General features: G+C 35.9%; 1 protein-coding gene across 5 annotated transcripts in view; it reads left to right on the top strand.

Moving 5' to 3' along the window:
- The window catches only part of COL24A1 (collagen type XXIV alpha 1 chain), a 411,639-nt gene that overhangs the window by 128,428 nt on the left and 260,902 nt on the right, over positions 1–22,309 (top strand). For all 5 annotated transcript variants that reach the window (XM_045064804.1, XM_045064802.1, XM_013056205.2 and 2 more), the window contains one exon: positions 207–260. In XM_045064804.1, coding sequence (XP_044920739.1) covers positions 207–260 — 54 coding nt within the window. The remainder of the gene's footprint in view (positions 1–206; positions 261–22,309) is intronic.

Here is a 22,309-nt window from a genome sequence, read left to right as displayed (position 1 = left end):
TTTCCACAGTGATGATGGTTACAAATTAAGTCTTTCTGAATGGTTGTTTCAACTTTGTTTGACACAATATATTGAGTGTTGTTTGCTGAAAAGTCATTAAAATTTTATGTGGTAAAATACTTGAGTTCTTTTTGCTTACCATATGTCTGCTTTAAATTGTATATATCAGATTCATACTTCTACTTTGATCCCCACCCGCATCTTAGGGCCAGATCGGTGACCCAGGACCCCAAGGACCATGTGGACCTCCAGGACCAGAGGTAAAATGTTTGTGGGAAAATAATAAATTTAAAGCAAAAGTCATAAAAATTAAACTTGATTGTAAAACATGTTTTTACATAACAGGCTTAAGAAAGATTCTTGTTAAAGTTCACATCTTTGTAAATAGTTTGAACTAAAATCTTTTTTCTCCTGTATCAGAAGGTATGCAACAGTGATCCCAAGGCAACAGAAATGTATTAGCCACATTATAGTCCTGATTAGATCACAGCTGACTTAATTTGTTTGGCACAACTCTTAATAACACATACTTGGGGCATGAAATCAAATTTCAGGATAAACTCCACTGAATTCTTAATACAAAATGCTTCCAATGTTTGCTGTATGTATACATCATTTGGATCTCATATTCTAGAATAAATACAATTAGGACTATAGTATATATGTCAAATTTGCTTGTTTATTCTTTGAAATTTGACTTTGGCTGAATACCTGATAGAGAGTTTCTTTTTTTTTCCTGCAAGTTCATATAGAATGCAAGCTTCTAACGTGAAAGATTTGAGTTTTTAAATAATAATTTTCTGAGTCAAAGATATGTACCACATGGAAATAAAACTTCTGAAGCTCACTCTAGTTCAGAAATATAAGCCAAAGAAATATATGTACATACACATGTAAATATACATACACATCTAATTCAGAATCATAGGTATAACAGTAAAGTTGAGAAAATGAATTTGGTTTCAGAATAAATAAATCAGAACAATAAACAGTGTCAAAGCAGCAGACAGAATTCCTAGAAATAGCACTGTACTGATGCTTTCTCTCTCTCTGTAAACCATAAAATCTGGTTCTTACGCTTCATCTCTCTTTCAGGATTCCCTGATTTCTTCAGCAAATACCATTCTTTCTTATTGTCTCATTTAAAAACACATTGGATATTGGTAGTTCAAAAATCTAAAAAACAACATTGTACCTAGTTTTATTAATAAGGACATAGTAGGAGATAAAATATGGCAATGTATCAAAGTTAGCATTCTGGGAAGGAGGATATTGTTTTGAGTAATTTAAGCAATTATTAACAGATAATTAAATTAGTAATTAACACATTAATATAAGTTTATATCTTCTGTGGGCCTGTATGCTTTTAGTATTATTTCATGAAAACCTTCCTGGAATGAATTCTTTTTACCTGTCTTCACATACTGAGGATACAGAACCTAATTTATCTTTTATTATCTTTAAAGATTATTATCATGAACATGGGTTGTTCTGTTGTAACTTTAGTTACAGATAAGATAACCTGCTAGGGAGGACAGTGTCCCCTCCTAATTATCTGCATGGTTGGGATCATTTTCTTCTTTTTCCTAAAGCCAGGTTAAAGCATGCATGGGCCATGTTTTAAAATATTACTTGGTCTTCCAAAGATGTTTCTTTTTTCTCTCTTACCTCTGAGCTTTTATGATTTGCAATCATTTTCAAAACATTGTCTCCTTGTGTTTGATTTCTGCACTGCTAATACAAGGTCCTGAGCTCCGGTCTTGTCAGGCTGTGCCCATTCCGTCTGCTCAACTGCATTAAATGTTTTCATTAGGCCAAAGATGTAAGCTGTACTCATGTAATTCATTTTGGAAAATGGGTCTAGTCTAAAGATCTTAAGGGTTTTTTTAATCATAAAAGTATAATGTGTAGGCAGTTGTATATGAGGCAACACTTGTATCCGACTCCTTCTCAACATTAGACTTTTGATAGAGTTGCAGGCCCAAGAATTTACAATAGTATGTTTAATATTATATCAAGCCTGAAAAGTTTCTACTTGCACAGTAGATAAATTTTCTCAGATAAGGAGTTTTGTATGTTGTATTAAATTGAGACTTTATTTAGGCAGTGATCAAAGATTTTTAAGCAAGGAAATGACATGATCAGACTTGTGTTTTCAATACATGCTTGGTAGCAAGGGCGAAATGGTAAAAGGAGAGAGGGAGAGGGAGAGAGGAGAGAGGTGACAAAGCTAACTGAACACTATTTAAGAGGATAATGCAAGGCCAGTCTATAAATGATGAAGGCCTGTTAAAATTGAGAAGAAAGGACGGCTTGAAGAAATTATTAGGATATATAATTCACAGCACTTGAACCACTCCAGTTCATTTAGTTTGTGTGAGATGGGAATAAGAGACAATTTTAATGTTTCTTGCTTGAAGAGTTAGGTAGAATGTGGGATCACCATTCTAAAAAGAGAATAAAAAGGGAGTAGGAAAAATACTCAAGAGGGATGCTTTGGTTTTGAATTTGTAAGGGCTGCAGTGTCTGTTGGACATACAAGAAATTAGTCTGTGAGTGTATAGAAAACTACAGACCTGAAGCTCGGAAGAGAATAGGACTAGAGATAAACGTTTGTAATCATCCACATAGAGCTATTAGAAGAAACAATTGTAACAGACGAAATCATTTAGTGAGAGTATATGCAACAAGCTTTGAAAATATCACACCTGGACACTTGGTGCAGAAGGATACATTTCCTAACTACAGTGCAATTAAGCTTTAAATTAACAATATAAGAGCTGTAAAATAAACTTTGGTAATGTAAAGACATACAGAAAAGGAAAAAAATCACAATAGAAATTAGAAAATATTTAGAACTGGATGAGAACAAACCACTTTAAAAACTTCAGGTGTTGTACCTAAAGTAACTCCTGGGGGTAAAATTCACATTTCTCTAAAAAGCAAGAAAGATCAAGAATAAATGAGTTGTGTACTCACAAAACAAACTGAGGGATGCTGGGGGGTGGGGAGGTAGGGGATAGGGTGGTTTGGTTACAGACATGTTATGGACATTGGGAGGGTGTGTGCTGTGGTGAGTGCTGTGAAATGTGTGAGCCTGATGATTCACAGCCCTGTACCCCTGGGGCAAATAATACATTTTATGTTAATACAAATAATTTGAAAAAAAGAACAAGTGAGTTTTTCATAGCACAAGTATAGAGATTTGTTTCAAAGGGAGAAAGAAGTTAAAAGAGGTAAAATAGAGTAGATTTTGTTTTCTTTAAATGTAGGAGACACACCCAAGAGTTAGAGGACTGTGGACATATGGAAAGAGGGTGCTTAAGGAGATCTATGAGAAGTAAGTGGGAGAGTGAGTAAAGACTTATAAAATAATTTCTGAGTGATATTAAGAACTCAGCTGAGGGTATGCCTGGGTGGCTCAGTTGTTTAAGTGTCTGCCTTTGGTTCAGGTCATGGTCCCAGAGTACTGGGATCAAGTCCCACATCAGGCTCCCTGCTCAGTGGGGAGCCTGCTTCTCCCTTTGCCTGCCACTCCCCCTGCTTGTGCATGCTCTCTCTCTCTCTCTCTCGCTCTCTCTCTCTCTGACAGATAAATAAATAAATAAATAATCTTTAAAAAAATAAATAACTCAGCTGAGATTGAAAAGCCATCTTTTCTCAAAACCTAACCGCAAAGCCCTGTACTTTTTTTTTTTTAATTGTATTGTAAATTTTAGTCTGAACTTCCTATTGGCCAAAACAGTAAAACATGTTCAACTAGATGACTCTCTTCTCCTCTGTATAAAAAACACTTTAATAGTTCAAAAGAAGGGCAGCAGTTCATGGTATTGTGTGATTTCCATCTTTAAGACTGATGTCATAATGTCAAAGTATAATTCAGTAAAAGTAATTCTATTAGGAGCCAAATGATGACACCTAGTTTTATACTTCTGTGATAGTGTTTGTTAATTACTGGGTGATAAAAAGTTTAAGTTGATATCTGAAAAATTAACATAGTTTTGGGATTAATACAGCCTGAGTAACTTAAGCAGATCACTTGGAGTTTTTGTTTGTTTGTTTGTTTGTTTTTGTTTTTTTCTAAATGGGTTATCACTTGTCCCAGAACTATTTGTTAAGCAATTGGTCTTTACTTTAGTCATTTTTAAATGCCACCTCTATAAATACTAAATTTTCATGTTTCTTTGGTCTATGTCTGGATTTTGTTTTCTATTCCACTTGAATGATTCCATTGAATGATTCCTACACAAATGTCACACTGTTTCAGAGGTAGAAAAAAAAAAAACCTGCTAGCTTTAGGGGTTTCCCTTGTATGTTAGTCTTCTTTTGTCTTGATACTTTAAAATGTTTTTATCACTGTATTTTGCCAGTTTGATTACAGTGTCTTGGTATGGATCTGTTTTGTTGATTTTGTTGGGGCTTCTCTGTGCCTCCTAGATCTGGATATCTGTTTCCTTCCCCAGTTAAGGGAAATTTTCAGCTATTATTTCTTCAAATAAATTTTCTGCTCCCTTGTTTCTCTCTCTTCTTCTTGTGAGACTCCTATAATATGAACGTTATTATGGTTAAGGGAGTCATTGAGTTCCCTAACTCTATTCTCCTTTTGCATAATTCCTTTTTCTCTCTTTTGTTCAACTTGATTACTTGCCATTACTCTGTCTTTTAGGTTATTAATTTGTTCCTCTGCTTCTTCCAGTCTGTTGTTAATTCCATCAAGCATGTTTCTCATTTTATTTATGGAGCCCTTTATCTCCGCTACACTATTCCTTATCTCTGTGTTAAGGGTCTCACTCATGTCTTTCACTCTTTTCTCAAGTCCAGGAAGTATCCTTATGATCAGTAGTTTAAATTCTATATCATGCATGTCACGTACGTCTGTTTCACTTAAATCTCTGGCTGTAACCTTGTCCTCTTCTTTCATTTGGGATAAATTTATCTGTCTTCTCATTTTTTCTAAGTTTCTTGCCTGTTTCTCTGTGTTAAGAAAGTCAACTATGTCTGCTGTTTTTGAGGGGAATGGCCTTATGAAAAGGAGGTCCTATATTGCCCTGTTCTCTAGTATCCCTTGTCCTTCAGGGTCTGGCAATTTTTAGAGTGTCTACAGAGTATGTGTGCTTTGCTGCTTTGTTCTGGCTCCTTTATTCATCAGCCCAGTCATCTGCAGAGGCTCTCTTTGCCTGTTGTGAGTAGTATTTTGTCCTTGGCCTGAATGTGGCACGTTCTAACTAGGTATGCTCTGATTGGTTTATGAAATGAGACCTGTTGCCACTGCCACTGGAACTGATGTTCTGCAAACCTTCACATTAGGAGATCCAACATGAGCAGGGCTTTGGGTTGAGACCCATTGCAACTGAGGCAAACATGACTGGGAGGGCCAGTTCCACTGGAGCACAAGGTGATAGGCCTTGGTATAAGCATATTAGATAGGGAGTACTGGGCTGTGCTGGTTTCTGCAGGGCACCGTGGGCTTATACTGAGGTGCAGGGCAGGGACACAGCTTTAGTCTGTTCATTTGTTTCCAGAGGGGTCTTTCCATGAATGCTGCCTCTTTGAGACATACTCCAAGATGAATGAATAACCTCCCTACTATGTGACCCAAACACTCTTCAGATTGCTGTTTCCATGCTGTATGTCAACAGATTGCCTGCCTTCTCTCCACGATCAGGGCAGTGCACTCTGGGGTCTATCTCAGCCATACCCACCTTTAAAAATTGAGGTTTTAAGCCCTATTGGTTGCAAGAACTCAAAAAATTCAGCCCCTCTCCCTTTCCAAGCTATTGTTATGTGGATTACTTTTCCCCACATACTGACCTGTGTTCTAGTCTTATCATTCACCCTCCTCTACAACTGCATCTCCTTCCCCAACACATCAGCCATAATCCTTTCTTTTTTTTAAAAAAAAAATATTTTATTTATTTATTTGACAGAGAGAGAGAGAGATCACAGTAGGCAGGCAGAGAGAGGGGGATGCAGGCTCCCTGCTGAACAGAGCTTGGTGCGGGGCTTGATCTCACGACTCTGAGATCATGACCTGAGCTGAAGGTAGAGGTTTAACTCACTGAGCCACCCAGGTACCCCACATCTCTGCACTTTCTACTACTTTCTTTGATGTGGCCTCTTCTCTACCTTTAGTTGTAGAGTTTGTTCTGCCAGTCTTCTGATCAATTTTGGGGCTATGTAGGAGGATTTAATAGTTATAATAGTTTAATAGTTGTATTAGCAGAACAGGGCATACCTAGGGTCCTCTTCCTCTGCCACCATCTTCTCTCCTTCGTATCACTTCTTTTCCATTCACCCATCAAATGGATTATTTTTAGATAATCCACTTTTGAATTTTGTTTCCTTACCTTGCCTGTTGTGAATCAATATTGCAAAGAACATGGGGTGAATACATCTTTTTAAGTTAGTGTGTTCTATTTCTTTAGATAAATACCTAAAAGTGGAATTGCTTGATCATATGGTAGTTCTATTTTTAATTATTTTTAGGAAACTTCATACTGTCTTCTATAATGGCTGTATCAATATTTACCAATATATACTAATATTTATTTGTACTTTTGCATCAGTATTTATAAGTGGTCTTGATCTATAATATTCAATCTTTTTTTGTACTTCTTTGTCAAGTTTAGGTTTTAATGTTATACTTATTTTGTGAAAATAATTAGGAAGTCTTCTTAATTTTTAGTGCTACGGAGTAATTTATGAAACGTTGAGCCTATCTTATCTATGAGGCTTTGATGGAGTTCCTCTGTGAAACCATCTGGAATTGATGCTTTTTTATGGGGTAGTTCCTTGATGAATTTTTTTTACAGCTTCTGCAGAAATTAATCTTCTTAAGCTATCTCTAATGGGGTTAGATTGGTTAAATTGTCTTTAGGAAATTATCTGTCTCATCTAGGTTTTCAAATTTACTTCCATATAAATCCACAAAATAGTCTCATGGTTTTTAAATTTTTATTTTAATGATTGTTTCCCATGTGCCATGAATATTTTTTTTAATATTTGTGTACGTACTTATCCTTTTTTTCTTGTTTTGGTTAGGTGATTTCATTTGTCCAGTTACTTTTATCTCAAATTTTTGAAATTTTTATTTATTGTTTTTTTGTTTTTCTTTTCTCTACAAATTAGTTTCTCCTTTTGTCTTTATTATTTCTTGAATATTCTTTTTTTTAATTTAGGAATTTAATTTTAATTAATTTTATTTATTTTTGTTGTTTTATTTTCATTCCAAAAACTATTAAGAACTGTTATTTTCCCTCTGCCTACTACTTTAAATGTATTTCAAAGATTCTGTTATGCAGTATTTTTACTACCATAGTCTTTTAGAGACTTTGTAATTTTAGTTATTTCTCTTATCACACAGGAGTTATTTAAAAAGAAATTTTAGAATTTCCAGGTGGGAGAGCCTCTTATGGTTTTGTAATAATTCTTACTTTTATTGCATTGTTATCAGAAGATTCTATTTTTTGGACCTTATCAATCTTTTCTCTTTTTTTGTGATCATTTTTTGTGATTCAGTATACACTTGACATTTCATTATACCTTTCAATATACACTTGACAAGGAGGTATATTTTTATTATTAAATGTGGAGTTTATGTAGTGACTGGCTCTTCTTTATTATGTTGTTTAGGTTTTCCTATATCTTCACTTACTTCTGATCTAACTGATCTATGTAAATGGCATGTACTATGTCTGCTACTGATCTAATTGCTATTGAGATCACAGTTGTTACTCATCATTCTCTCCTTCACTACCTATTTTAAATTCCTTTCACCTTCAGCTGTCACCTCTGTGGGTCTTGGTAGCTTACCTAGTGCTATGACCTTGACCTTCATTACTGAGAATATGAACTCTTGAGAGGAGTTCTAAGAGATGTTCAGTGTATCACCTGAATTCCATGTGTATCCGTTCCTGCCCTTTTTGTGTAAAGAAGTTTTGCCTGTTTTTGTTTTTCAGGGTCAATTAACCCTGCCAGTATGGTGACTTCCCTTTTTGTTTGCTCAGAGCTTATCATAAAAAGGCCAAAGTGCCCTGTTGACAGCACTAAGTTTAGTTTAGTTATTGGGATGTTTGCTGGGTCTTCTGTCAAGAGAGAGACCCTTTGGGTAACAGGATATCTAACCCTGAAGAGTCTGAGGTTTGGGGGAAAGAAAGTACAAAATATAGTGCATCATTGGGAGTGATGGTAAATAGGACCATATCCACTTCTATTCTTTGGTTTCCAGAATCATGCATCCCTCCTATTAGAGACAAAAGTGCCATATACAGGTCTGTGACTTAAAAAAAAAAAAAAAACAAAACACTATATCCCAAAGGGTGGTACTCCTTTCATATTGTTTCCTTTAAGTTGGCACTTCAATTATAATTTTGGAAGGCAGTTCAACTGTATTGTAAGGCTGGCTACCTCTAATCGGTGCAGAGAAGGTGAAGGCCAGTGAATCATACCAGGAGCCCACTCCTAGAGCTTTGATCTAGAGAGATTATCTTATTCAAATGCTATCCTCTGTGGGGTTCCATGCCTTTGGATCAAGCATTCTATAATTTTCTAGATAGTGGTGCTAGTTGGAGCTTTAAAGGAAGAAAGGGTAAACTCTTACAAATATGTATTTGTTTCTGTGAAGATGAACTGATACTTCCAAATTTGAAGGGCCCCACATGAATGCAGACTATTTTTAAATCTTCTTTTAATTATAAAGGAAAAGAGTGTGCTTGCCAAATCAGTGATTACATACCAAATATAGAAGGACATAGTAATCTGCTGTGTCTAACACAGCAGCTGCAACTGGAGCTGTGGTAGTCTACAGTCAGTCTCCACAATACAACTGACTTCTGTAGGTGGTAGTCTGGTGAATTAAACAATGTTCTGATAGAGACCATCACACAAAGATATTTTAGATTTTTTAATGCTGGCAGGATCTCTGACATACACTCTACATGATATGATTGGTAGTCATGTAGATGTGAGTGACTGTCTGATCCTTAGAACCCAGAGGTCTACCTAACTATAGAAATATCTCTTCCATTTAAGTTCTTCTTTAGAGAATCCAGTTCTAACTATTTCTTTTCAACAGATCTTTTTTGAGATAACCATTATATGTTCATCACTAAAAAAGATAAAAAAATTTAAAAATGCCTAGGTCAATTAGATTTGGTTTTGACTGCAAAGAACTTATATTCAAGAATTCAGTATTCAATTCTGACTATGTCAAAGCCTCCACTGTCTCTGTTTGTCTTTTTTTCAGACATCAAAATTAATTAGGTTTGATATAATAAAAAATTAAAAATCAGCTAATACTTTGAAAGTCTATAATCAGTTTAGTCTCAGAAAAAAATTATAAAATAGCCAAATAACTCAATTGTTATGGGCAATGAGCTTCCTCTGTTCTTTTCCTTTGGAGCATGAGTTCTTATCTATCTCAAACAACCAGTGTCTCTTTTCCTTTCCATAATTTATCCTTCTCATCAAAGCTTGTTTCTAAAGATCTGATAAATATATTTTACTCCAGGCAGTAAGTGGTTAGTAGAAGAGCTAACTTCAGTAGAATCCCCTTTCAAGGATATTTACATTTTAACACTAAACAGAAACCTGGAACTAATGCAATGAGTCTTGAATTGTAGAATTTAGGATGTCATTTAGTGAGCAGGGAAAGATTCATGGGTGATTCAAACTTGGTGCTCCTCAAATTAATTGTACCATCTGTGTTGTCATCTGTACTACCAATAAGATGGGACTGGCCAATATTTCTTTCTAGTACCTTCTAGTTCAGAATCTCAGATCTTCAAAATCAATGAAAGCAAAGCACTCTGAAGCTTTTGTTATAAATGCTAAGTTTTTTGCCATTGCTTTGAAGAGACTGTTCATCATTAAAATCATCTGACCAAATGTCACTTCAAACCACTTCAAAGCTTTTTTTCTCCTTACTTCATAATGTTTTACTTATTGTAGGCAAGTTAAATGGCTGTACCAGAGAAGTAAACATATCTGTGCACTTATCTCTTTCCAGAATTATAAATATTAGAGATCTCCCAAGATAAGACATCATGTACCTTAAAACATAAGATTAATTTTTTTCCATGCTAGTTCTTTGTCTGCTTTTAACAAAAACATATGGAAAATGCTGTACAGAAATCTTCCCTACTTCTTTAACCATAGTAGTATCAGTTTTGAGAACTAAACCTATGTTTCCTCCCAGTTCTGGCAGCAAACCATCTTCAGATTTGGTAGCAGGATAGTTAGAATGTTTGTTGATTCAGCTGTTAACCTCAGTGGACTAGTGAGATTGCCAAATAGTTGAATATTGGATGACATTCTCAGTAAGTGAGGCCAGTTGTTTACTACAAAATGAGCTGAGACTACTAATCAGAGAGATCCCAGAAGTGGCCAAGCTGTGGGTCCTTTTTTTCCACCAGGGTGGTCTTCACTAGAGACAAATATCAAAGTTCATTTGGAGAGTCTGCCCATATCAAGAAAAGGTATACCTTATAAATGTCCATTTTAGCACCTCAGTGGACTTAACTTGAATAAGGCCACCTGCAGCCAGTTGAGTAGATCTTAGTCCAGATGGATCCCCTTTACTTAAACCAGTTACTTATTAACAAAGAAGTACCACTTGGGATTGGTTGAGTAATTTGATGTTTTTAGTTGTTACTCAAACACTGTTGCTGAAAGAAAATATCATATCTGTCAATAACAAATCATTTCTTGAGTTCCTACTGTGTGAGAGCTATGCCTATAAACACTATAGGATATATACAAAAATAATATATTGTCTCTAATTTGGGACAATTTATAATCTATTTTGGAAAAAGAGGATATAAACATATACTGTGAGATAATAGTAAAAGTATCATGTAAGAAATAAGTAGTTATTATAGTTCAGTGTTAGTAGAGAGAGATTAAGCAAGAAAGGATTGAGATGGAAGGATTAGGGAAGGGTTCATTGAAAAGATGGATCTTGAATTACATTGTTGATGAATAAATGGCAGGAAAAGGGGAATGCATTCCAGGCAGAGCAAATCATATGTCTAATTGACATATGACAAATTACATATGTTTAAATTGTGCAATTTGATCATTGCACAATCATTGCACATCCATAAAATCCCAGAATTTCTGGGGCACCTGGGTGATTCAGTTGGTTAAGCATCCAACTCTTGGTTTTGGCTCAGGTCACAATATCAGGGTCCTGAGCCTTGCCATCTAGGTAATATACATAGTGGATTTATAGAACAGTGAATGAAACTGACTTCCTGATGCAGATTCCTTGTGTTGGTATAGAGTGGTAGATAAGGTTATAAAACTAGGCTGGTGCCAAATTGCACAAGGCCTTTGACTCCAAGTGATACCAAGACAGAGTTTTTAGTAGCTAGATAGTGAAGCCTAATATTACAGTTCTTTATTGTGAAAAATATGGAACCTACCCCTGATCTCCCAAATGAACCAGGCAAAATTTTATTGATTTGCCTGGTTTCTGCCCATAGTGGTCACAAATTTCTGCCCTTTCATAGTGTAGGTGGGAGTTTTCATAACTGTTGTTTAAAAGAGGACAGAATCTTCTGGCTACCCAGGAGGAACCTTAGTACTATTAGTTGCTATTACTAATAGTATTGAGTACTCTTTTTACATTGAGGTAGATCTGAGGTTGCTCACTAGATTAATGAAGAAATCTTCCCACCCCGAGGAAAGTTAACATTTAAAACAACTGTCTTCAAAGATACTTTCTGTTCCTGGTACTTGGTCTATAGCCGTCTCCTCCAATTCCTCCTTTTAGCAGACAATAAAGAAGAGAACCAGTTATTGTCTGGTTGATCATACACTTTGGTTAACATGTTTACTGCCTATTCACATGGCCTTTCCTCAAATATAATTAAACATGTGGTAAGGCCTTCATACTTCCTCTTCTAAAAAGCTATGTCTCCACCAGTATCCCATTCGCATCACCAGAATTGTCAGAGACTGTGAAGGATCCCACGCCTGCAAGTTAGCCTAATAGTTTCACAGATTTTTATCAGAAAATGCAAGGGGTGCCTGGGTGGCTCCGTGGGTTAAGTCTCTTTGTTTGGCTCAGGTCATGATCTTAGGGTCCTGGGATCAAGCCCCACATCGGGCTCTCTGCTCAGTGGGGAGCCTGCTTTCTCTTCTCTCTCTCTGCCTCATTGTGATCTCTGTCAAATAAATAAATAAAATCTTAAAAAAAAAAAAAAGAAGATGCAAGACTCCTCAGACAGAGACAAAGGACATTTTATTATTCTTAACAATAACAGTTTCCAGAATATCAGCATTTTTGCTCTGATTCATGGAGGTTTACTTCTCATAGGGTGATGTGAGAGAGCTAGATGACATTTGCATATGCAGTAGTTGTATTACCTAAAAGGAACTTTGAACTTAGAGAAACTGAATCTTTTATAATGGTCAGTTATTTTTAAAAAAAAAGACAACAACAACAACAACAACAAAACTTTGTTCCACAAAGAAATTATTACATGGACAGTAAGCACTCCTGCCTTTTGCTGCAAAGGGAGACACTATGGCCATTTTTGCTATGGTGAAAATCTCTGAAAAGATAGACTGGAACAGTGGATAGTTGGTAACCCATTTGTATAATGTGCAGAAATGCAAGTGACTATGGAGAAGTGTATACCAGCTGCATGTTAAGTTAAATGTTAGCAGTATAAAGATAGGTAAGATACCTTCATTTTCCTCTATGAGGTCAAATTTTATTGGAAAAAAAGAAAAAAAACCTTAATTACAATATGGAGTCATTAGTACTAAATAGCCATATTAACAGAGTTCTGTATGAATATAAAGGAAAAAGCTACTGATTCTGGCTAAGGGGAACCGTGAAAGGCCTCACAGATTATGTTATATTTGAGTTGGTAACAATTTATATGAATAGGGAACCTGGAGCAAGGAATTATAGAAGGCTTCCAAGAAGTCTGGTGGCTTGAGCAAAGACTTGAAGAAATAGTAGTGGCTTGTCAAATGGAAACAGAGGGCAAGGGTACTCCAGTACAGATACATGACGAAGCTAGATGGGCTTAAAAAACTGCATATAATTCAGTGTTTTAGTCAAGTCCGTTTCCATTAAAAATAACAAAAGCTACCTCAAGTGGTTTTAAGCAAAACTTAGCATGGCCTAATATAATCAGGAAGTCCAGCAGTGCATGTGCCTAGAGTTTTGACTGACTATAGAAGTTTGATGACTATAATCAAGCACTGTCCATCTCTTAGCCTTACTTACGTATGTTGGCTTCTTTCACAACACACTGTGGAAAAGGTGGCCTTTGGCAATTCTACACTTATATTGCCCTGAGAGTTAGCAATCTTAGCAGAAAGAAAGCATTCTTTCCTTAGAGCTCTAGCAAAAATTCTAACGTGGATTTCAGCCAATCTGGCTTGGGTTACATGATTATCTTTAAATCAGTCACAGTAATCATGAGGTTGGAATACTGTAATTGGCAAGATTTGGGTCATTTACTCACCCCTGGAAATTGGGATTGGGACCAGAAGCACATAGACTGGAAACTGAAGAGTAGTTTTTCAGAGATGGTGAGCAGACAAAAAGAAGATGCTCTCTACATTTTACATTTTTGGTGCCTAGTATCTACATATACCATTCTCCCAGTTATACAGTTTTTTCTTTTTTAAATTAAAAGATGGAGGGGATGACAGAGGGAGAGGGAGAATGACAAGCAGGCTTCATGCCCAGCATGGAGCCCAATGCAGGGCTCAGTCTCAAGGCCCTGAGATCTTGACCTGAGCCAAAACCAAGAGTTGGATGCTTAACCAACTGAGCCACCAAGGCACCCCCCCAAACCACACTTATATAGTTTTTTAAATGCCTCTAGTAACATAGACATCCACCTGCACAGCTGAAAATAGACTCTCCCTTCTCCAAAGGGAGATAACCCAATCTATTGATCACTTACTGCTTTTAGCTCCAAGTCCAGATTCTGGGAGTAAAGTGGATTCTTTTCAGTGAGGTCTATATATAGGTCTGATCTCAGATAATCAGTATGATTTTAGAAAGAAAACAAAATAGCCACAATATTCATTCCATTTGGAGAAAAGAGAGAATAGGAAACAAGGTAGAGTGGCCCATGCCCATAGCTGTGCATTTAAAACAAAAGTAGGCGATTGATATATGCCAGTCCCTCATAAAAATACAAATCAACTTTTAAGTCATCTAACTTCCTATTCCTTGCCACAAACTTAAACACACTGAAAAAGGGAAAATCTGAGATGGTCTCCAGAATATACATTGTATGGTACGAGGACTGGGTACACCCAGTACCATTTACCTTTTCTTTTATACTTTTATTGAGGTGTAACTGACATAACAAACTACATATGTTCAAATTGTGCAATTTGATCATTTTTAACATAGGTATAGTTCATGAAATTATCACCAAAATCAAGATAGTGAACACATCCATCAAATCCCAGAATTTCCGGGGCACCTGGTTGATTCAGTTGGTTAAGTGTCAAACTCTTGGTTTTGGCTCAGGTCATGATCTCAGGGTCCTGAGATTGAGCCCTGTGTTGGCTCCATGCTCAGCACAGTGTCTGCTTTAGAGTCTCTCCCTCTCACTCCCCTTTCCCTCTCCCCCTGCTCATGAGCCCTCTCTTGCTCACAAATAAATAAAATCTTTTTAAAAATCCCAAAATTTCTTTGGTCACCATTGTAATTCTTCCTTTCTCTCTCTCATGTTCCTCCCTTCCCTAGTCTAACACTGATCTGCTTTTTGTCACATAGGTTATCCAAATCTAAGGGTCAAATAAGGGTCATATCAACATAGTTTATCTTAAAATTAAAACTTTAGTATAGCTTTGCATGGATTTCAGTAAAATAAAAATGGACTTTGCAACTGATTTTGTAGCGTGACTTCAAGTGTACTAATAATATTATTTAAAGAAAGCCCTACCAAACAAGTCATTTAGAGAGTGTATGTGGTGTTATAAGGAATTTTCATTGTCATTATTGTCTCTGGATTTTCTCTGTTGAGTTTTTAGGATGCTACATATTAATGGAATTCAGCTGTGCTAAATTTATTACTCAAAAATATAGAATTGCAAAAGGGAAAATACATGAATAGCAGTAATCATTTGCAAAGATTGCAAAGATTTTCAATATCATAACAAAAAAAAATTGCTTTTGATTGTTTTTAGTTCTAAAACAGCAAAAGAGAGTGAAAGAAAGCCAGATACCTAGATGAATTCCTTATTTTGTCTTTATTTTTCCAGAAGCTCATATTTTCTGTTTGTGGTTTTCCCTGAAGACAGAATAGTTCCTTAATTTGCAGTTGTATGCTGCTCTGTGCTTAAGTTTCGTTTCTATAGTTTCCTGGGAAAGTGAATTTATTACTTCTGCCTTGTCAAAAAAAAAAAAATTTTTTTTTTGGCATTAACTTTTACATGGATTATTCTCACTCTGAAAAGGTCATTTTCATCTTTTTTTTTTTTTTTATTGCTTTCTAACTTGGATTCACCATATTACTGACATGGCATGTACTTCCATAAATACTAAAAAATAAAATCTTGCAATTGTTTTTTGGATCCATGTCTTAAATGGAATTCTCCCCTTATAGAACCTCTCTCCGTCTGACTGCATTCTTTCTCGTTTGCGTATGTTATTATCCTATCTATAGAAGCGATGCTACTTGGGTTTTGGTGGGCAGTGTTTTGTTTGTTTGTTTGTTTTGACAAAGAATAACTTTGAAACTATACAACTGAAAATATAATTGTGTAAATAGTTTATTTTTAATTTGCTCATCAATTGAAGCTGTCAAATCTTTATTGAATGTACTATATCCAAGCACCAAACTAGACTTAGAATAACTTCGCCCTTTAGGAGTCCATAACTTATGTGTTGCCCCAGCTTGAATGATTTATTAGTTTTATCCTGTTTTAATAGGACTGTTTTTATAAGAGATAAATTCATTTTTACTTTGTTTAGACTTATAAACTACTTAAGATAAATTTAAGCCAACTGTATTGTGTTCTTGTATATTTAAAGCAAAATCAATATAAAAGTCAATGAAAAATAGAAAACTTTCAAAAGAGTTAAATGGCCTAAATGATGCTACTGCCTATAACAGCATTTTATTTCTGGGTTCTCTGTTCTGTTTCATTGATATATGTGTTTGTTTTAGGGCTCAGTACTGTACAGCTTTGTGATACAGCTTGAAATCAGGAATTGTGATGCCTTCAGTTTTGAACAGAACAAAGCAATACATTATCTCCTGAGAGTGGTCCGTTTGTTAGAGGAAATGACATCTCAGAATTGTAAAGAAAGAAAAACTTTTAATTTGACAAAGTTATATAGAATATAACTGTAAAGATGAAAATTTAAAAAAAAAAACTTTAAAAAGACCAAAAAAAAAAAAAAAAAGAAGAGGAAGAAGAAAAAAGTAGAGAGAGATAATGTGATCAGGCAGGTGAATAGAACAGAGCCATATGCTAGATTTTGGGAGTATTTTGATCTGTTACAGGAAACTGCATCCCAAAATTTTAAAGAAAGAAAAACTTACGTATATGCAAAAATAAGGTTAAATATAATGAAGGGATAGAATGTGACTATAAAAATGAAAATTTAAAAAGATTTTTTAAAAAGGAGTTGATAAGTTGATTGAAAAGGAAGAAAGAAAAATTTTAAAAAGAGAAAGATACAATTAAGATACTGAAGTTGAAAGACTAAAGAATCATGGAAAAAAGCCATGAATTCTGTGTGCTGTATTCCCCTAGAATATTTGTAGTTCTCATTGATCAGTAAACTTGGTCTAGGCTGGATGTTCTTTCTGATCTTCTGGGGAAGGAGCCTGCTGGGTTAATTCCCAAAAGTCTTTGCCTTATGAGGAATTGGACCACCCTTGCTTGCCAGGGGCCAGCCTAAGTAATCAACCCCGGTTTGCTCTAGGTGGCTTTTGTACCGTAAAGGCTTTCTGTGAAGCTTTCGAGGATAGAATGAAAATGGTGGCCTCCCCATCTGCAGCCCTGGAGGCCAGAGCTTGGGATCCCACTCCTTAGAGAGCACCCAGATAAAATCAGTCAATCACTCCTGTGTCCCGAGTCTCTATCTGCACTGTGTGCTCACCCAGCCTGGGACTGAGCCTTTGTATCTCGGGCAAATGGCCCCATTGGATACTCCAAACCCAGCAGATTCCTACAGCAGGTTCCCATGCTGCACCTCCCCAGGGAGGAAGGGGCATCTCCCTGGATTTGCTGCTTTTTGGGTCCCTGCTTGAAGAACAGTGGCCCCCTGACTGTGCCATTGATCACTATTTATCACAGTCCTGAGCTGAGAGCCCACTCCATGACTCACTCTGCTGCTCGCTTCCCTGGGAGCTTTGCCGCACTCAGGCACACCCAGTCTTCTGTGACCCTGGGGTCCTGAGACCACACTGTCCTAGCGAGGGTTCTGCCCCCAACTTAGCCACCAGAGAAATGTCCCTCACCAGAGCAGACTTCTAGAAGTTCTGATTTTGGGTTCTGATGCTTTATCACTTTCTAGTAGCCAGCTGACAGAGGCTTCCTTACCCCTGTGGTCTATCTTCCCATATATCACCTCAGATGCACTTCTTTGCACCTCCTACCTTGCAGAAAGTGGTAGCTTTTCTGTTCATAGAATTGCAGCTATTTTCTTTAGTCTCTGTTTGAGTTCACAGGTGTTCAGAATGGTTTGATAGCTATCTAGCTGAATTCCTGGGACCAGATGAAATTAAGGTATCCTACTCCTCCATCTTGGAAGCTGCCAAAAACCCATTTGCCATTTTTAACCATTTTTTAACCATTTTCAGTAGAAAACAGACTTTGTAACACTTATCAAAGAAATACTAAAGGGCTCGATGTATGCCATAGAGTATCATGTACTTACTCTAATAGGACATGCTCGCTTCCAAACCTCTAACTACTGCCAAAATAAGAATGACCACATTTTATCCTTGTGATTTCCCAGGAAACTAATGGAGTCTGCTAGTACTTTGGTTCCCAGGTTTTGCCTTAAAAATGTTAATTTGTCTCTGGCCTTTAGTGATTAGGGAGTAATAAAACATTGGCATTACTGGAGAGAATGCTGAGTCACTCTTATCAGTCCTGTAAACCCATGTGAGAAGTCTGAAAATAGAAGACACATTTTTATTTACGATTTTTAAAGCCACTTCAGTTTTCTGCTTCTTGATAGAAATTGATTAGACTATTTCTATTAAAAAGCGTGTAAAATCAACCTACAAAAAGTGTGTTTTTATTCACTAATAATGAGCTATCTGAAAATGAAAATTAAGAAAACAATCCCACTTAATAGTTGCATCAAAAAGAATAAAATCTCTAGGAATAAATTGACTGAGGAGGTGAATGACATCTTTACTGAAAGCTTTAAGACACTGATGAAAGAAATTGAAGAAGACACACATAAAATGGAAAGATATTCCATGTTCATGGATTAGAAGAATTAATATTGTCAAAATGTCGGTACTACCCAAATGTGTCTATCTACAGATTCAGTGCAAGCTCTATCAAAATTCTATTTCACAGAAATAGAACAAATAGTCCTAAAACGTATATGGAACCACAGGTAAACTCAAAATGCCAAAGTAATCTCAAGAAAGAAGAACAAAGCTGGAGGGAGGCATCACTCTGCTGATTTCAAAGTATATTACAACGCTATAATAATCAAAACAGTATGGTATTTGCATTAAAAACAGACATATAGGGACACCTGGGTGGCTCACTTGGTTAAGTGACTGCCTTTGGCTCAGGTCATGATCCTGGGGTCCCAGGATTGAGTCCCGCATTGGGCTCCCAGCTTCGTGGGGAGTCTGCTTCTCCCTCTGACCTTCTCCCCTCTCATTCTCTCTCTTTCTCTCTCTCTCTCTCTATCTCTCTATCTCTCTGAAATAAGTAAATAAAATCTTAAACAAAACAAAACAAAACAAAACAAAAAACAGATACATATGTCAATGGAACTGAATAGAAAGCCCAGAAATAAATCCATCCATATGCAGTCAATTAATCTATGACAAAGGAGCCAAGAATATAGAACACATTCAATATTCATCTAGGTTGCCACGTCAGGTTTCATTTTCTGATATACCATAATTAGCTTATCCTTTGGATTTATTTATTTATAGATTGTTTATCCATTTACCATTTTTAACCTTTTTTTTTTTTTTTTTTACCAGAAGGACTATATATTTTAGTAGAAAACAGAGACTTTATAACTCTTAACAAAGAAATACTAAAGTGCTCAATGTATGTCATAGAGCATCATGGACTTTATTAGGACACTGTAGTTTCCAAACTTCTAACTACTGCCAGAAGTCATTAAGGGGGTAGATCTTAGAAGTTCTCACCATAATATAAAAAGAATTGTAACCATTTGTAGTGATTAAAATGTTAACTAGACATTGTGGTAAGCATTTCACAATAAATACATATTTGAATGAATGTGTTTTATAGCTGAAATTAATATGTTATATGTCTCTTGTATCTCAGCTGAAAATAAAGTCACCAGAAGTGAGGCTGCTGTTTCTTCTTCTCACTGAGATGTTTATTTTCTATTGTGATGTGATGACTTAACCGAGATAATGAAACACATTGTGGAAGAAACCATTTTGACTTTTCAAAATTTTCCAAATTATTTCAAGTTAAAATGAATGAAAACATCTTTATCAGATTTTTATTTGTAATTTTTTTCTTGTATAGCTTCATGCCAACATAATTTTTTTTCTTTTCTTTTTCGTCTTATTTCTTTTCAGTGTTCCAAAATTCATTGTTTATGCACCATACCCAGTGCTCCATGTAATACTTGTCCTGCACAATACTCACTACCAGGCTCACCCAACCCCCCTCTCCCACCCCACCAAAACCCTCAGTTTGTTTCTCAGAGTCCACAGTTCTCTTATGCTTTGTCTCCTCCTCCAGTTTCCCCCAACTCACTTCTCCTTTCCATCTCCCAATGTCCTCTGTGTTATTCCTTATGCTTCATAAGTAAGTGAAACCATATGATAATTGACTCTCTCTGCTTCACTAATTTCAGTCAGCACAATCTCTTCCAGTCCCATCCATGATGACTGATAAAAAAGTTGGGTATTTATCCTTTCTGATGGAGGCATAATACTCCATAATATATATGGACCATATCTTCCTTATTCATTTGTCCGTTGAAGGGCATCTTGGTTCTTTCCACAGTTTGGCGACTGTGGCCATTGCTACTATGAACATAATTTTTTAACAGAAATTATACTTTGATGTACTTTTTGTCTTTCAGCCTGTAAGTTCTTTGAAATGTTGCTATTTGGCAAGGTCAGCCATGTCCTGCCATTTGATTTAAATTTTGAATGTTAAATTTGAGAGTTAAAAAGAATTCCTTAGGGCACCTGGATGGCTCATTGTGTTAAGACGCTGCCTTCTGCTCAGTCTCCACACAGTGCAAGAAATTTCCTTTTTCTCTCTATTACTGCCAACACCTGTTGTTTCTTGTGTTGTTAGTTTTAGTCATTCTGACAGATAAGTGCTTTTCCTCTATGGTCAGGAACAACTCAGGGATGTCCATTCTCACCATTTTTATTTGATATAGTATAGAAATCCCAGCCACAGCAATCAGACAACAAAAAGAAATAAAAAGTTTCCAAATTATTGACATCTGTCATCCTCTATTCTCCTGGTCTTTAGCATGTCAGGTTTTTGTTTTTTTTTTTAAATATTCCTTTACTATTATTTTAATGTTTAAGAAGGAACCACAGCCTTTCTCTCCTCTCAAAAGTTGGCAGTGCTTTTTTCTTTTATGGTTTGTCATTCAAGTGTGCATCTTTTAAAACTATAGTGTAGACTTATTTTGTTACTATGTCTTTCAGTCTACAAGCTCTCTTTCCATTCACCCCTTCTCCCTCACAATTTAGCTGTTAAAGATCCCCAGTCATGTGACCTGGGTAGTCACATACAGAGACCTGACCATATTGAGTTTTGTTTGTTTGTTTTTGGTAAGACTATAGTTGATACTGTATTCTTTCATCAGGAAGCACACAATGTCTAGTTATTTCTTTTTTAATGATGTTAATAACAGTTGATAACTGCCCAGACGAATTAGATGTAGGTGATTGATTATTTTTGGTTGCATACACTCCCTCATCTACTTTTTCATTAGTAGCAGCACAGTGCATATGGGGAAAGTAGAAAAAGTGCTTGATTCTTCACCTTTCTTTACCAGTTTTCAAAACAAGGAGTTGACTTCCTTTCATTCTCTATACATGGGCAGTTCTTTAATTGTTGAATCATTACAAACTCGTAAATTTAAAGTATTTGATATGTTTCAATCCATTGCAATTCTTATCCATATTGAAATTCATATTGTTCCATATCCTCTCACTGGGATCCTCTTCAAGCCCCTTGGTTCTTTTAACATAACTCCGGAGTTAAAATCTTTCATAGTCTTTTTGCTTTCTAGAATGACAAGGTGTTTCAGGCTCATTAGAGGATGGACAGGAACTAATAATTTATCCGTGAGGATGCTCTCAACCAGTGGTTGTAAACCAGTACCCAGGGACCAAAAGTCAAAAAAAGACTTGTTGTCTTTTTTTTTTTTTCCCCTGAAAGAAACAAGTCAGTCACTCAACAATGACAACAACAAAATAACTTTTTCAGCACTTACTATGTGCCAGGCATTGTATTAGTTGCTGGAAATATTATAGTTCATAAGACCTAAAACTGCCTTCAAGGGGTTTACAGTTTGATGAGGAAAATAATATAAGCCTTAACACAATATTAAGTGACCTTTTAGGACTCTAAGATGGTGTGAATTCCTAGAAGAGACCTAACTCATGGTTTGGGGATCAAAGAAGCAAAATATCACTCAGTTTTCTTGGTTTGTCTTTTCCCCCCCTTATGTTCACTTTTCTTTCTTTAATTCTACATATGAGTGAAATCATATGGTATTTCTTTCTCTGGTCATCTTATTTCACTTAACATATTACTTTCTAGCTCCATCCATGTCATTGCAAATGGCAATATTTGCTTCATGGATGAGCAATATTCCATTTATATATATTCCATTTTATATTTATATGTAAGATTTTATATATATATATATATATAATGGAATATATATATATACACACCACATTTTCTTTATCCATTCATTGGTCAATGAATATTTGGGCTTCTTCATAATTTGACTGTAGAGAACAAACTGTTGTTTATTGGAGGGGAGGTGGGCAAAACGATGGGTTAAATAGGTGATAAGTGTTAAGGAGGACACTTGTGATGAGCACTGGATCTTGTATGTAAGTGATGAATCACTAAATTCTATACCTAA

The sequence above is a fragment of the Mustela putorius genome, unplaced genomic scaffold (assembly GCF_011764305.1).
Source record: "Mustela putorius furo isolate JIRA1106 unplaced genomic scaffold, ASM1176430v1.1 tig00003853_pilon_pilon_pilon, whole genome shotgun sequence".
NCBI lineage: Eukaryota > Metazoa > Chordata > Mammalia > Carnivora > Mustelidae > Mustela > Mustela putorius.
The sequence above is the reverse complement of the archived record's forward strand: the minus strand, read 5'-3'. Positions and strand labels throughout refer to the sequence as shown.